Raw genomic sequence first — 15,428 nt, 5'->3', positions numbered from 1 at the left:
GTTGTACTAACGACCGTACCACAAGTGAGGCCATCGCACTCACTCGTAGTACATCCACACGCTTGTGGACGCTCCAAGACGTTCATCAGATGGCCATCTGATGAACAAGTGGCAGGCATCTTTACGGATCGATGCTGCCAGCTGATCCTTGGCTCGTATTTTCTGAGCCAAGGTAAACCTAGGATGACATCAAATTTGTCATCCAAATCCAGTACGATGAAATCATCATCATACTGTAAATCTCTTAACGTGTAGTGAAATTTCACTACGCGTTTCATTACTGTTATCGATGCGCCTGTCGCTAGACGCACCGTCATCCTCGTTGGAGGGATGTCGCGCTCAACATATTTGAGCCTACGACCCTCTAGTGACTGGCGACGAATAAAGTTATTCGACGCTCCGCAGTCCACTAGGGCTCTGAGTGACAAATCATTTGTCACTTTCAACTTTAAGGTGATGAGGCATACCTCATCACCAGGTGCAGAGACACATAATGATTATGTGTCTGGAGCAACTTTAGTCAAGAGATTTGCAAATTCTCTTGAGGTTGCTGAATCAGTAGAGCGATGCACCCCTACTGACCCCGACCGTTTTTTGGCGGTCCGCCTCGCTGTTGCGATTTCGCAACAACGTCGAACCCGCTACCGTTGCCCTTTTTGGCATACGGTCCAAAATTACGTTCAGTACCTTTCGGTGCTGGGCGTGGGGCACTACACTCATGAGCGTAGTGTCCTAATTTTTGGCAGCGATGGCATTTCTGCGATCGCTTATTGCTCGAAAAGCGAGGTCTCTCGCTTTCGACGTAGGAGAGGTCCATGGGTTCTGGACCTCTTAACTCGTGTTGTCTTGGAGGACGATACGATGACGAACTAGCTTGAGCCTGTCTTAAGCTAAAGTCCTCCTGTTCCGCAACGGATATTGCTTCTTCAAGCGTATCCAGTTTCAAGCGGAGCCGGTGGGTCTTTACGGGACCATCCGTTAGATCTTGCATGAACAGCATAATCAACGTGTGCTCATGGACTGGATTATTTGTAATACTACTCCCTAAGAGTCGTATGTACTGGGCATATGCGTTGTCACGCTTGCCTTGCTTAAATTTTAGAAGCTCTGAACGAGCTCTGAACTCAGCCCTTGGCGGTTCAAACGTCTGTTTGAGCCAGGCTTTAAAAACCTCTAGCGACACAAAGACATATGGGTCGCACAACTTAATGCCCAAGTTTTGGCACGACCTGTCAAATTTGATTGAGCGAATGCGACTTGCATTTGCTCGTTGACGATGTGACGTGCCCTTATGGCATCGTCCAACTCGACAACCCATCTTAAAGATGTCGATCTTCAAGGTTTCGGGACGACGTGCATGCGTCATTCCAGGCACAGGGGTCTATACCTGTTGTAACCTCAACAGTTCTGCCTGGTGAGAGCCTTGCTGATTCAGCAAGGCTACCTTCTCCTTCATCTCGTCAAGTTCATGTTGTATGAACTTGGCGATGGCTGAATGGAGGGCATCTCTGTCCAAATTGGACAGCATTGCCAAGATGGCATCGTTTCCTACGGTCGAACGCATTTGTTCGACCGCACTCCTTTCTATGTCACTTTGAAAGGAGAAGCTTTCACGCGAAACGTGATGCGTATTCCCACTATCAATTTACATGTCCATGTTAGATGAAGGGAATGTGGTCCTTTGACGGACTACGAAGTGCTACCAGGTGTAACGGGGGACTACGACTTGTACTGCTTCAGTACAAGTCCACTTCGCACTGCTTCAGTTGTGAGCGGTGCCTTACGTTACTTCACGTACATTAGAGGCTGAGAAAAAGTCGATGGATACTGGGTACGTGCAGAGGAAGACTTCTCTTTAGGACAACTACCTTAAAGAGGGTTAAATGAAGACTGTATGTATATAATTAAGTATATCTTCTTTCTATCTGTTAACGCTAACTTAATTATAAACTAATACTAAATATGCAATTGAAATCTTATCTTATCTTATCTGTCTCTCTCTTTTGTTTACATCTACAGTTGATTAGGCTGCGGGATAAACAGATATAATGGTCTATACCTATTTATGGATAAGTTTTCTGAACATTACTATTTAAAGTAATATCCTCCAAATATTATCTACCAGATAATATATTAATTAACAACCTCTAAGTGTTAATTTCATGTAACGATACACCTCGTTACATAGTGCGTTGGGTGGGGACGCTAACGCGCCCAGCACAACTATCTCACTGCACGCAAGAGTAGCTGGTTAAGCCGCTTCGTCGCTGTGCTAGAGTGTGTGTCAAAGGAGAGCGTGGCCGCATTAAGACGTGCCCGCCTACAGTGGCCGCATTAAGACGTGCCTGCCTACAGTTGGCACTTGAAATCCTTCCCACAACCCGCATTTCTACGTGTGTGCGTGAGGATGAGCCTCAATATTGATTGGGCTCATTTTCTCCACCTCTCCGAACATCATCGGGAGGTGGCGGGCCATATGGCGCAGGAACTTGGTGAACAAGCCCTGGCCAGGCTCCTGAGCTGTCCTCCTGAGCAACAGGTTGCTCAGTATGAGCAGTTTGAGGCATTTGTGCACGGACAGCGGAGAGCCGCGTCCGAGGCACAGGGCCATGCCGCGGTGGAGTCCTTCACTTAGACTCAGGATGATCTGAGGCATGAGCAGGCTCGGAGCGAGGCTCTCCACAGGACTGTTGAGAAGCTCTTTGCCCGGCAGCATCAGCATAGGCCCACTCGAAAGGACCCGCCCAAGTTCGATGGAACTGCAGCGCACAGGATTGTCCACTGGCTGCTAGCTGTGGAGCAATGCGGTGTCGCGCAGCCGATCGAGGACGACAGCCGGATGGTGTCGTTGGAGAGCTAGTGTGGGGAGGATGACTCCCTCACATCGCTCGCTGCTAAGCGATTGGCAAAGAATTTGTCGATCGCTAATACTTGTTCATGAGGCAATGTCCGCTGCTTCATTGCTAAGCATTTTGAACCTGGTATCAGGTCCATTTCGTGTCGAGTGCCTTTATTTCATGGCAACTTGCACGGTATGAATTCGAAATATACATACTTGAATTCGATCAAATCCTTATATAAAGGAGTTGCGTTCAAAGACTCCCAGGATTCGGATGTAAGACGTTCGACCTTAGCTTTTTTACCGATGACATTTTCATTCATCGATGAGCACTAAGAACCCGTTCGTCCTCAGGAAATAGTATTGCCGACCGAAAATTGACCACGCACTTGTCACCTGTGACAAGTCTGTAGATCTGCTTGACTTTGGCACTGAGCAGATCACGCGGCACCGTTTCGGTTCTTGCGTTGGCAATTGAGTTATCTTCAAAGCAATTTCGAAGGTGCTATCAAAAGATCAGGTGTTTTAGAGCCTACAATTGATCGGTTGTTATCTCAAAGGTACCTGGTAACCTTGTTCACAATTTTATGATGACTTGTCCCCGCAGAATCTTGGGAGTTATTTTTTTAAGTTTCTTTTGGAGAGTATCACCCTCAACTGGCTCTAGCTGTGGTTGCGCAACAACAGCGAGATTCACTACGATCGATCTTCCAGTCGATCTAGCATTTTTGTACTGTTTCCTTCTGACAGTTGTTTCAAATTTTCTTAGATGTTGCTTCCGAAGCAAGAATTTTGGTTTCGTACCACTCGACTTATTCGTGTGGTCAAACCTCGACGCTTCATGTGCTTGTGAACAGCTGTCGGGATCATACTCCGCGGTGTAATAGGTTGTCATACTGAGGTATTGGGCAGTTGTACAAATGATCGTACCAAAACTAAGATTAACACACTCACTTAAAGGGTATCCACACGCTTGAAGCGCTTCAAGATGCTCATCATATGGTCATCTGATGAACGAGAAGGGTGCATCGTTACGGCTTGATGCTACCCGTTAATGCATGGCTCGAACTTTCTAAGCCATGGTATTCCAAGGATGACATAATTTTTTTATCTAAATCAAGTACGATGAAATTATCATTGTACTGATTACCCTTTAACCTTCATTGAATATCAAGCTCACGTTTCTTCACTGTTATAGACGCGCCTGTTTCTAGGCGCACTGTCATGCTCGTTAGAGGTATTTTGCGCTTAATATATTTAAGTCAACGATCTTCTTGCGATTAGCTTTAATTAACGCCGCAAAATCGTCGAAGGACTTTAGTGGCAATTTATGCCACAATACCTTGGGCAGTTGCACATAATGTTTGTGTGTGAGGAGCAATATAGTCAAAAAAGCCTGGAAATTTTTTTGACGCTGTCAGATCAGTAAGGCGCTCCACACCAACTGACCCCGACAGTTTTTGACAATTTGGCTCGCTGTGCGATTTCGCAACAGCGTCGGATCCGCGTCCTCCGCTGTTTTTTGTGAAAGGTCGATTGTTTGCTGAGTGTTTCTATGCACTGGGCGTGAGGCACTACACTCATAGACAAAGTGGCCCGTGTTTTGACTGCAATACATTTCTGTAATCGTTTGTAAATTGTTGAGCGAGGGCTCTCTTCATACGACAGGTCCACAGGTTTTTGACCTCCTTTTTCTTGTAGTCTCGGAGGACGAATAAGCTGTAGAGTGGACGAATGCCTAATTAAGGCGGAAGTCCTCCTGTTCCGCTTCAAAATATCGCCTGGTCTTGCGTCTCTTTTTTAAGCCAGAACATGGAGTCTTGACAGGACAGTCTGCAAGACCTTTAAGCAACACTGTATTATGGACTTGTTCTTCTATTAGATGAGTCACGATACAACTTAAAAGAAACCGTGTGTGTTGGCATCAGTGTCCAGGAGCTCGGCTCGCGCCCTGAATTCAGCACGTGGCAGCACAAGTGTTTTCTTGAGCCGGGTCTTAAAGACATAATACGACTCAAAACTAATGGGTCGTGAGGCTTGAGCCTAAGGCCCAAGATTTAGCATGTCCGGCTAAGTCGGATATGCCATAATTTACTTTTGTCGCATCATTATTGGTGCGGCGAGCTTCAATCACGTCGTCTAATTTCGACGAGCCATTTTAAAAGGGAGTCGCCTCCGACTGCCTTAAACGTAGATTTGTATCTATAAGATTTCCGGTCGATGCGACTGCGTCGGTCCGCTAGCAGCATGTGAATGCTGCTGTCTCAACAGCTCTACTGTTGAGCACTCTGTTCTCTCAACACTTCTGCATATTGAGAGCCTTGCTGGCGAAGCAAGGCTTCTTTTTCCTGGGCCCCGTCGAGTTCATGTCGCATGAACTCGGCAATGGCGGCATGTAATTCATCTCTGTATATAGTGAGCAGCATGGCGCCAATGCTTGGCTCGCCTACGACCGAACTCGTCCGTTCGTTTACTTTCCTATCAAGGCACAAGTGAGTGAACCTTTCTCGCGTTGCGGGATAGCCTTCTTGAGAGGCTATAAAGCTTCCTTTTTCTTCATCTAATATAATAATGTTGGATGGAACGTGCGTAGGCCGTTAAATTATTTACGAGGTGCTAAGAGGTGTCACGGAGCACCTTTTGTAAGTATACTAGTCAACCTACCCTGCTACAGTGAACTTGGGGTGTCTTGACTACTTACCGTACAGGACGTGCCGAGGAAAGTTATAAGTAGCTAAGAAGTCTAAGCTACTAAGGTGAAGCATGTTGCTTTAAAATAGGGGAAAGTTACACTGTATTAATATACTAAGTTCTTTCATAACGATCTTCTATCTACTAGCTGTATGATATTATTAATTAACTATGCAATGCGCCTTGTAACGATTGGAGGGTTGATTGAAATTTAAAATAAGCAACCAATATTATTAATGTCTTATTGCGTCAATATTACCATTTTGGCAAGGAGGCGTTTATCAGCAAATATTCAGCGTTATTTAAATCTATTTTAAGTAAATGTAATAATAATTTAATTAAAGCGTCCCTTTCCCGCGCGAACGAATCTTGTTCTATATCAAAATGAACGACGCAAAACTTGTTAGTGTTGGTGTCTGTTTATCATCATGAGTGTCGCGTTGAATACAGCAAAGAAGGTGCCGCAATCCGAAAAACTGAGCGATTTCGTCGTAAGGATGTTGATGTCGGTCGTTTTCTTGACCGTACCAACATTAGGTCGTGTATAGCTTGATACACATCTCGGCCAACTTCTTTAAGAACATGGAATTAGCTTTGGTAAAAGTGTAAATTATAAAAATGATTTTTTTATGCATTTGTAACCTCATGTCAACAATTAAACAGTTTAATGGAGAAGGCGCTTGTAACAAATGACCGAAATTGATCAAACAGACAGCACTAATTCTGTTAATGTTTAATCCATACTCCCTCGATTCAGCAGCGTTGCAAAACGAGAGATTACTATTCTGCAGCTCATTTCATCTTCTTGAGATCGCGCACAAGTTCCTCTCTAAAAGCTTCGCCAAACTCTTTGACCTTCGGTGCGTAATTCTCGAGCGAACTCTTCAGCACGTTGGCGCTCGTGGACGCCAAGTTCTTGGCATCTTCCACATGATAGTGCGTCTTGAGCGCGAAACGTTGAAACGTGTGCGAGTTAGAAAGCGACTTGACGGCTACGTCGTTGACCACGTACGACACGAGGCGCTGGAAGAAGGACATTTTTTATTACTTAATTTCTCGAATGACAGTAATGTTTATTTTTAGGTAATACACATCACTAAGTAGAAAAAAATCACCCCTTCTATTTCAGTACCTCCGTCCTCCACGAGCGGTCAGTAGCGACGTAAAAGACTGATAAATAGACCACCTTGGTGATGCTGAAACGACTAAATTCTAGTGTACCCCCGCGCTGCGTGCAGGCCCTACAGGGTACGCCAGCTTCGTTTCCGTACCTAGATGTGAGGAGAAAGTGTCTGAAATTGTCAACATGTGTTTAAGCAGGTCGCGCCGCCATGAGCTCCAAGGCCGTCGTGGACACGTATGAGTCGCCCGATCACTACTTTGAATCGGACCGGATTGATGCCGGAGACCCTAGCAAGCGTGCCTTTACTTACTTCATGCTAGGGGGTGCTCGTGTGGCGTACGCGACCGCAGCGCGTCTTGCGGTCGTCAAGTTTGTGGGCAGCATGAGCGCATCGGCGGATGTGTTGGCGCTCGCGACAGCAGAATTCGATCTGAGCAATATCAGTGAGGGATCGACCGTCACGGTAAAGTGGCGTGGGAAACCGATCTTTATCAAGCATCGGACACCCAAGGAGATTGATATTTCAAACCAAGTGGACGTCAAGAACTTACGCGACCCCGAGACCGACGCTGTCCGTGTCCAAAAACCCGAGTGGCTTGTGGTGCTTGGCGTATGTACTCACTTGGGCTGCGTGCCCACGTCTGACTCTGGGGAGTACGGCGGCTGGTTCTGCCCTTGCCACGGTTCGCATTACGACCTCTCAGGCCGCATCCGTAAAGGCCCAGCCCCGCTAAATTTGGAGATTCCCCCGTATCAGTTTTTGGAGGAAAACAAGATTCTTCTGGGGTAAAGCATGTCGCGGGAGGAGAGATTCCTAAAATTAATACAAAAACTGCATACTTTTATCCAGCATCTGTTGTTGTCTCGGCATTTTGAACGAGAACTTGACAAGTGATCATGCAATAACCACCCAAAAAGCTTTGTAAGGCCCATTTGCTTTATCAGAAGTAGTCGCTCCGTGACCCATTTCGTTTGAAGGAAATTCACCAAGTAGTATTACGAATATGTATTGATCTTGTTATGGCGGGTGAGAAATTTAACCGCTTTTTACTTCCGTCTCCTTGCCTCGTACTGCGTGGGCATAGCTGTTCATGGCAATTGCCATGTCAGCATCGTACTGAGACAGACCGCCGCAGTCGTGAGTGCTGAGCGTCACGTCCACGCGATTGTAGACATTAAACCACTCAGGATGGTGTCCCATCTGCTCGGCCAGCAGCGCAACACGGCTCATAAATCCCCAGGCCTCGTTAAAGTCCTGAAATTTAAAGCTGCGACGAATAGCGTCGCGGTTTGGAACCACTTTCCAGGCATTCGTAAGCTTTTGAAATATTATGTGTCGTTCTGCTTCCGTCAGGAGCGTTGGAATAGCGCGCGTTGACAACTTTCGCGAAAAAAGCGACGTAGAAGAGAGCGTGGTTAAACGATGCATTTATTAGAAAAATATTAGAAAAAATAACAAAAGTTGGATTTATGTAAGAGAGCTCCAATATATTGGCGGCGACAAAATGTGACTAAAACATCGGAAATTAAATTCAAGAGGAAATCCAAAGCTTAAAAGTTAAAACACGAAAGGCGCTCTTTCGTAATTACTTTGTACCCTTTTTGCGCTTAAAGGCTTTCAGCTCTTTGCGGTAGGCGTCGCCAATATGCGATGTAACCTTGCGCAAATCCGTAAGGCCTGCACGCATTGCCTCGTCCGCAGGTGCACCTTTCGCATGCCATAGCAACATCAGTGAAATGGTTGTCAAGAAAAAGAATTATAATCGCATTTTATTACCTTGACGCGTTTGGAGACGAATGTGCATCATAGGTTCGGATGGGTGTGGTATTGTGTAGCCACAAAAATCAACGTCAGGACTATAAAACGCAGTGAGTTTACAGTCAGCTAGAAAGCAAATTACATTTTACAATGCCATCAGTGCATCATTACGAGTACGTACTTACGCATCAGGATGTAGCGCAGCGCATTGCCCAGTGTATGGTCCTCCTCGTGAAACACATAAGTCTTCGAGTAATCGCTCGTTGTTAGAAACACGTCCAGTTTTTTCGGCGCAACTGGCATAGCTAAATGACTGGAGAGTGTCCGTGAATAATTTTGTGTAATATACTCTGACTTGTGTACTGATGGTGTTGGCTACACCAATGGGCATTTTCGAGAACAAAGTCGTGGTAATTGCGACGGCCTCTCAAGATGCCGTCTGGAGCATCCGTGGAGCGTCCGTATCGCACGCTTTCAAAGCCTGCTGTGGTACACTGTAAGACGAAACGAACCATCTCTGAAGTCGCTTCAATTGAGGCGATATCTACCGACAACCAGGACATTAACAATGGCACAGACAATAGCACGAGCACGTTTCGAGAGGGCTACAGAAGCAGCGCAATTAGTAATCAAATTAGTGAAGAGGGACACGCTGTGAATGCTCAAGACACCCATTATGTCTCCGCTGTAACGCTTCGAGATCAGATTGAACAGCCGTTTATTGGAGGAATCAATCCCTATGTCGAGCACCACAGAGAAGACGACGACGACCTTTCCATTGACGACTCGTCTTCATCGAGTGAGGAGGAAAGCAACGTTCACGCTCTTACAATGAAGGAAAGCAATCATTTCATAGAGTGGGAAAACCCTTCGTATTTAGTCAAAGATCTCGACACCGGAGAGAGTTACCGCGTCGAAGAGATTGATCAGCAATTTACCTTGGTAACACTCGATTCCGTCGCGGCACAGCATAAACTCAAGTAGGTGAGACCCGTGATCCTTTAGTATGTTAACCAATAACAAACAAATAACCGTCTCCTTCTCCGTGCTGCCAAATCGCAGCGACGACGAACAACACGACAAGGACGTTACGACGGCATCCACGTCGTCGTACTTATTGTCGCTCTATACAGCGGACGAAACAGCTGACATTGTCATTGAAGACGACGTGCCTCAAGACGCATTGCTTGTAAAACCAATCAGTTTATTGCGAGCGCGTAGCTCCAATATGGCGATTCTAGATGCGCCACAAGATGAGCTGCCAATTGGACTGCCTGTCCAGTGCCATTTTGTAGGGTGTTTTGAGACACATCAGCGGATCTCAGGGTACTGTGCCGACCATGAAATGATTGCCAAGGAGAAAGAAGATTCGCGTGCACAGGCACTGTATTTGATCCCGCATGGGGCACGCGCGGATTTTGTCAAAATTGGAAGCTACGGATTTGCCTATGACGTCTCCAATCGATTGTACACTGTGTACGCGATTGAAATGCGCTGTGTGCAATCCGGTGCAACGTGGGTCATTTACCGTCGGTACCAGCAGTTTAAAGAACTCAATGATCGTTTGCGTCCCAAGGGCGTACGGGTGCCATTGCTACCACCGAAGAAGTTATTGGGCTCGTTTGAACCGGAATTCCTCTCGAAGCGACAAACAGAATTGTCCGAGTGGCTACGATATTTGTTAAACTACGATCGAGTGGATCAATCGGCCAAGAATCCCCATTTACTTGACGAAGTTCGACACTTTTTAACAACACAAGCCGATCAACCACCACTATTGCTTGATCGTCTTCCTCTCAAGCGTTCGCGCTTTTTTGGCGCGTCGCTCACTGGCGATGAAGAAGGACAGCACGGGACGACAAACGAACGTCCCGTGACGCTTGAAGATTTTAAAATGATTCAAGTAATTGGTCGTGGATCGTTTGGCAAAGTCGTGCTTGTTTTACACAAGGAAACCAAGCACTTGTTTGCCATGAAAATCTTGTCCAAAGACAATATTGTTAAGCGTAAACAAGTGGAACACACACGCACGGAACGTCGCGTTCTTGGGTGCACGCGTCATCCTTTTATTGTAGGGCTTCACTATGCGTTTCAAACCACGCAACGACTGTACTTTGTGTTGGATTATTGTCCTGGTGGCGAATTGTTTTATCATTTGTCACGAATGAAAAAGTTGCCCGAACACATGGCGTGTTTCTATGCCGCGGAAATTACCTTGGCTTTAGAACATTTACATGGTCGAGGGGTCGTGTACCGCGATCTGAAACCCGAGAATATTTTACTTACGATCGATGGACATATTAAATTGGCAGATTTTGGACTCGCAAAAGAAGGGATCCGTGACGGTGTCAATGGGACCAATTCATTGTGTGGCACACCCGAGTATTTGCCACCTGAGATCCTGGATCGACTGGGTCACGGTACCGCAGTGGATTGGTGGAATTTAGGTATGGTACTCTACGAAATGCTCACAGGGTTACCTCCATGGTACACTAATGACCGCAAGAAGCTTTTTGAACGGTTACGGTCGGCTCGATTGCACTTTCCGCCTTATGTGTCGCGACGCGCCGAGGCTTTGATTCGTCAATTGTTGAATCGGAATCCGGCCGACCGATTGGGCTCGAAAGGCGCGCATGAAGTAAAGAATCATCTTTTCTTTGAAAATATTGAGTGGGTTACATTGCTTAAAAAACAGGTGACGCCACCTTTTCGACCGTGCCACTCGATTTTAAATGACGCGGACGCGCCATTAAACTTTGAGGCAGAATTCACGCGTTTGCCACTGCCGAGTACTGACGCGACAGGTAGTCCTTTAACTAGCCGTGGCATGGCTGGGAAATCGGATACGTTCAAGGACTTTACGTACGAAAGTCCCGGGTACCTCGAGTCGGTAGCAAAAAAAGAGAAGCTTTAAATAGGTATTTGGGGGGGAGAAATTGGGTAAGTTGCAGAATTGAAATGCGCACTTTAAAAGTTGAGATGAAAGACAGCAAAGAGTAATCATTCGATCCGGCTTTCTGAATATTACCAATTAATTTGTACTGATTTAGTTATGATTTGTCGTCTTGCGTAAGTTAATAGGTACGGATTCGACGTCGCATCGTCCTTTTCGGAGACTATCGGTCTGCATGTTGCACTAAAAAGAAGGGAACGTTAAAGACAGGCTTTTAGCGTCAGCTAAAATAAAAGCCAGCCGGCACACGGCAGGATGTATGAGCATTACGGTACGTTTCTTGTCTGCATCCGAATCTGCACACATCATGCGCGCAAAAAGAGCCCATTTTCGTCTTCAAGTGCCTCGTGCTATTTTAGGTCATTCGAGACCTTTTATATAGAAAAAAGGCTTCTTTCAAGACGCGAGAAACTGTACCTCCGGTGGATAACGCAATCGCCACAATACAAAAACTAGCCGTGCCATGATCGATTGCAGCCTTTGACGATTCGGATGTCAAAGAGCCCACTATTTTCATGAAATGGGTTCTTTCTTTATTTATCACCGTAATCCCAATTAGCAAATTGCGTCCTCTCCGGTGAAGCTCCTTATAGCTCGACCGGTCGACGTCATGACGGCTCCGGACACGCTAAGGCCCATGGACACAATTGAAGGCCCACGTGCGAAAGCATGCCTGTTCCAGCCGCCTAGTCTCAAACGCATTGTTCTCAATCCGCGCGCGTACTTGACACCTTTTGTGCTATTTATCTTGTTCCACGATCTCCCGCTCTTCCTCGCGTTTGGCCTCATTGACAAGCCCGACGTCGGGTACGAGACGTGTGATCGTCTCCAAGACCTGTTTCTATGGTTGCGGATCGCCTTTATTCTCCATCTCCTCCTCGCTGCAATGATGCTCGCGTGTGTACTCTACACGCTCTCGACTCGTGTCTACCACGAACGTCGTCCCGAGGTGCGTGTCATGTGCGACAAACGTTCGAACCTCCTACAATGACTTATGCCTAATAGTTTGTTCATGTCGTGGGCATTTTGTTTTTTGGGACAGGGATGGTTAATTTTGAGTATTTTTATGGGCTATTGGACCAATTTCGGCTGGGCTTTATATGGCGAACTCGTCATGCGTTCCGATACAAGTATCTGTGGCGACGTCAATTGGGCCCAAATCCAAGCCCGCGCGGACTCAATTAATTACTTTCAGCACTTTGACTTTGTCTTTACACTCGTCATCGTGCTCCTTGGCGCGTGTTCGTCCTACATGTGTGGCGTCCACAGCGGCGACGACGCCGTTGAAGCCGAAAAGCGGTGGCAAAAGCGCTGTCTTTGCTGTTTCCACGCCCTCACGTGCCACCACACCGTCGAACACGACGGCGAATCGGACGTCTTTGAGACGCTTGGTCGCGTTTTGAGTAAATTCTTTGTCGTGCGGTATCAAACGAATCGCTACGAAGGGCTGAGTTTCACCGACTTGAAATTCAGCTTGGATCTTGTCGCGCATGCCCAGAAACACGAACGTGACGCCGCACGAGTGCACTCCATGGTTGCCCCGCGGCATTTCGCATGCGACATCGAAGCCCAGCGCTTGAACGACCTTGCCTTCTACGCGCGCATGGCCATTGGCATCTACGGATGGCCCATTTACATCTGGTACACACCGTGTCGGTTCTTTCGTGTCTTTGGGTGTTTCCGCCCCTTGCAACCCGACCAAGTGTTTGAACACGACAATTTCGTGCATGGCAATCGAGCGAGTTTTATCCACTACACGGGCGTGCACGACGCCGACTTGGTGTATCTCAATTGCTATAATTTTGTGTTTCAAGCACCGTATGGGATTGTCAAGGACCAGGCACGGAAGGAGCTCATTCTGTGCGTACGGGGGAGCATGTCCTTCTATGATTTTGTCACGGACGGTATGGCTCAGATTGTGCGCATGGACCCCGATGAATTGCCCGACGACGTGCCGTATGCGTTTGATACACGCACCCACGATGGCATGCTTCGTACGGCTCGTCAGATCTTTACACACTTGCAAGAAGGGACACGGAAGACGGTGTTTTGGGACTTTGCATTGCGTCATTGTGCCCTTGCAAATCATACGGAGTGTCAAGACAAGGCAGCACGAGCGTGGAAAGTTGTCGTGTGTGGTCATTCCATGGGCGCGGGTGTCGGGTGTCTCTTGGCGATTTTACTTCGTAAAGTGTTGGTCGACACACGTGCGTTTTTGTATGCCGTGCCACCATTGTTGGATCCCGAGACGGCCGCGTGGACCAAAACATTTGCCACTACGGCCGTGTATGGTGACGATTTGGTACCACGGCTTTCAATTGCCAATATGGCACGTTTGCGGGATGAAATGGCCATGCAATACGATGCCGTAGCGAACGAACCGCTGTTTCAAGTCAAGTATGGTCGAAAGAAGCACTTGCTTGACTTGTCCAATGATACGGGAGTGCATGCAAGTCCAGTTGAGCCCTTGGTGCGACTTCCGACCGTGCTAGAAACGACGAATTCGATGTTATTGGAGGAGACAAGAGCGATATCGGGACGTACAACGTCGGCGAGAACCATGTCGCCACGTGGTTTTGGAACGTCTGGAACCTTGGCTGCGAGTCGCTTGTCGCGCGATTTAAGTAACGTCACGATGATTACATTGCCACAGGAAGATTCGAGTCAAGAAGTCGATGTGCCAGGCGAAATTGTACACATTCAGACGCTCACGACGGCCCGACGGTGTGGCTGTACGGTCTTTATGGGTGAACAGAAGCTTCAGTATACCCTTCAGGATGCAAGCTTTTTTCGTCGCATTTGGGTCACGCCACGGTCGTTGCAGGACCATATGGTGCACCATTATGACCGGAAGATTCGGCATCTTGTAACACACTGCATGGACGTGGAAGCGGTGGATCGAAAGAGTGCGAGCTCGCGACTGTCGTGGGTCGACGATACGGAAGGTCTCGATAGGAAGGACAAGACCTCGACGTTCGTGACGGAATATCAAGACTTGGAGGATGTCGTGTAGAATTAATTTACGGACTATTAGAGACAGTATTTAATCAACCGTGGTCACTGACAATTGGCGGAAAACAGGTTCTTTTTTTATTGAGTGGGCTTGAAAATGCTGTATAAAGTAAAGCAGGAAATGGCGTTTTTTACAAGCTACTTAAGAGGTGGCTTCAGACTACTTCATTAAAAAATGAGCTGACCAATTGTTATCGAGAAGGTGGCATTTCTGTACCAAACTTAACGTAGCTTCCCAGACCAAATTCGGTAAAATGAAGGCAAAACAACGACAGTAATTTTGATAATTGGTTAAAAATTAAGTTACATAAACCCTGCCAATCATTACACGATACGATCAGGCGGTGCGCAAGGAGGAGGGAGTCATGCATTTGCAACTTTCACAGTTCTGTAACCAATCTGTTGCAATCGGTGGCCGATTCTTGAACCGAGTTCTTTCGATGACGTCTTTGTCCATATCAGAGTCTTAAACGAACAGTCGGACGTTGAAGTATATCGCACCCACGCCCGAGAAGAAACATACAATTATGCGTCAGATATGTTGTTACGGGCTAAAGTTGCCCTAATGTTAAACAGTCCCCATTAAGTACACTTGGTGTACTTAAGGGGATGGCCTATCACTAAACTAAAGAAAATTAGATCCAGCACTCGGGTGTGGTGCACATTGGTGACCAACCCTTGTGTATGTGATGCACATGGGTGCATTCACATTAGGAGGGATGACGCCCAGCATCATCCGTGGCGCGAGGTATCTTGAAAGATACGCTCGCAATACATATTAAGTGTTATCTGTAGAGATGACATTTTATTGGTAAAAATAGGTATTTATATTTAAAACGATTAAATATAAATCCGTCTGAAAACTACTTCCTACTTGTTAAGTACGCACGAGGAGCCGAATTACCGCTCCCGTGACGACAATTTAACCAGAGCATTAAGTGCGTTGGGTGAGGTCGCTAACGCGCCCACCGCAACATACCTCACTGCATGCAAGAGAAGCAGGTTAAACCGCTTCCTTGCTGTGCTATAGCGTGTGTCTAAGTAAAGCGTG

At 46.8% G+C, this 15,428-nt stretch overlaps 5 protein-coding genes across 5 annotated transcripts; 3 read left to right on the top strand and 2 right to left on the bottom strand.

The window, feature by feature from the left end:
* Nucleotides 1-5,722: 5,722 nt before the first annotated feature.
* CCR75_001047 (uncharacterized protein) lies at nucleotides 5,723-7,505 on the top strand. The gene is made up of 2 exons (XM_067959152.1): nucleotides 5,723-6,778; nucleotides 6,851-7,505. Exons 1-2 carry the CDS (start codon nucleotides 6,724-6,726, stop codon nucleotides 7,441-7,443), a joined length of 648 nt encoding a protein of 215 aa, XP_067821099.1. The 5' UTR covers nucleotides 5,723-6,723; the 3' UTR covers nucleotides 7,444-7,505.
* On the bottom strand, nucleotides 6,323-6,568 carry CCR75_001048 (uncharacterized protein; the record flags this gene model as incomplete). The annotated part of the gene is made up of 1 exon (XM_067959153.1): nucleotides 6,323-6,568. One exon carries the CDS (start codon nucleotides 6,566-6,568, stop codon nucleotides 6,323-6,325), a length of 246 nt encoding a protein of 81 aa, XP_067821149.1.
* A 130-nt stretch (nucleotides 7,506-7,635) lies between the features above and the next one.
* On the bottom strand, nucleotides 7,636-8,715 carry CCR75_001046 (uncharacterized protein; the record flags this gene model as incomplete). The annotated part of the gene is made up of 3 exons (XM_067959151.1): nucleotides 7,636-8,361; nucleotides 8,431-8,510; nucleotides 8,594-8,715. 3 exons carry the CDS (start codon nucleotides 8,713-8,715, stop codon nucleotides 8,240-8,242), a joined length of 324 nt encoding a protein of 107 aa, XP_067821098.1. The 3' UTR covers nucleotides 7,636-8,239.
* Nucleotides 8,716-8,844: 129 nt separating this feature from the next.
* CCR75_001045 (uncharacterized protein) lies at nucleotides 8,845-9,396 on the top strand (the record flags this gene model as incomplete). Its single annotated transcript, XM_067959150.1, has 1 exon — nucleotides 8,845-9,396. One exon carries the CDS (start codon nucleotides 8,845-8,847, stop codon nucleotides 9,394-9,396), a length of 552 nt encoding a protein of 183 aa, XP_067821097.1.
* Nucleotides 9,397-9,470: 74 nt separating this feature from the next.
* CCR75_001044 (uncharacterized protein) lies at nucleotides 9,471-14,497 on the top strand. Its single transcript, XM_067959149.1, has 2 exons — nucleotides 9,471-12,314; nucleotides 12,408-14,497. The coding sequence occupies exons 1-2, from the start codon at nucleotides 11,976-11,978 to the stop codon at nucleotides 14,376-14,378; spliced, it is 2,310 nt and encodes a 769-aa protein (XP_067821096.1). The 5' UTR covers nucleotides 9,471-11,975; the 3' UTR covers nucleotides 14,379-14,497.
* Nucleotides 14,498-15,428: the final 931 nt, after the last annotated feature.

This window comes from Bremia lactucae, linkage group LG5 (genome assembly GCF_004359215.1).
Source record: "Bremia lactucae strain SF5 linkage group LG5, whole genome shotgun sequence".
In the NCBI taxonomy this organism is placed as follows: Eukaryota; Oomycota; class Peronosporomycetes; order Peronosporales; family Peronosporaceae; genus Bremia; species Bremia lactucae.
The sequence above is the reverse complement of the archived record's forward strand: the minus strand, read 5'-3'. Positions and strand labels throughout refer to the sequence as shown.

Coding starts and splice junctions, on each gene's coding strand:
- CCR75_001044 (XM_067959149.1), top strand. CDS start 11,976: ATGACGGCTCCGGACACGCTAAGGCCCATGGACACAATTGAAGGCCCA. Junction 12,315..12,407: donor ACCACGAACGTCGTCCCGAG/GTGCGTGTCATG, acceptor TTTTTGGGACAG/GGATGGTTAATTTTGAGTAT.
- CCR75_001047 (XM_067959152.1), top strand. CDS start 6,724: ATGCTGAAACGACTAAATTCTAGTGTACCCCCGCGCTGCGTGCAGGCC. Junction 6,779..6,850: donor CTGCGTGCAGGCCCTACAGG/GTACGCCAGCTT, acceptor GTGTTTAAGCAG/GTCGCGCCGCCATGAGCTCC.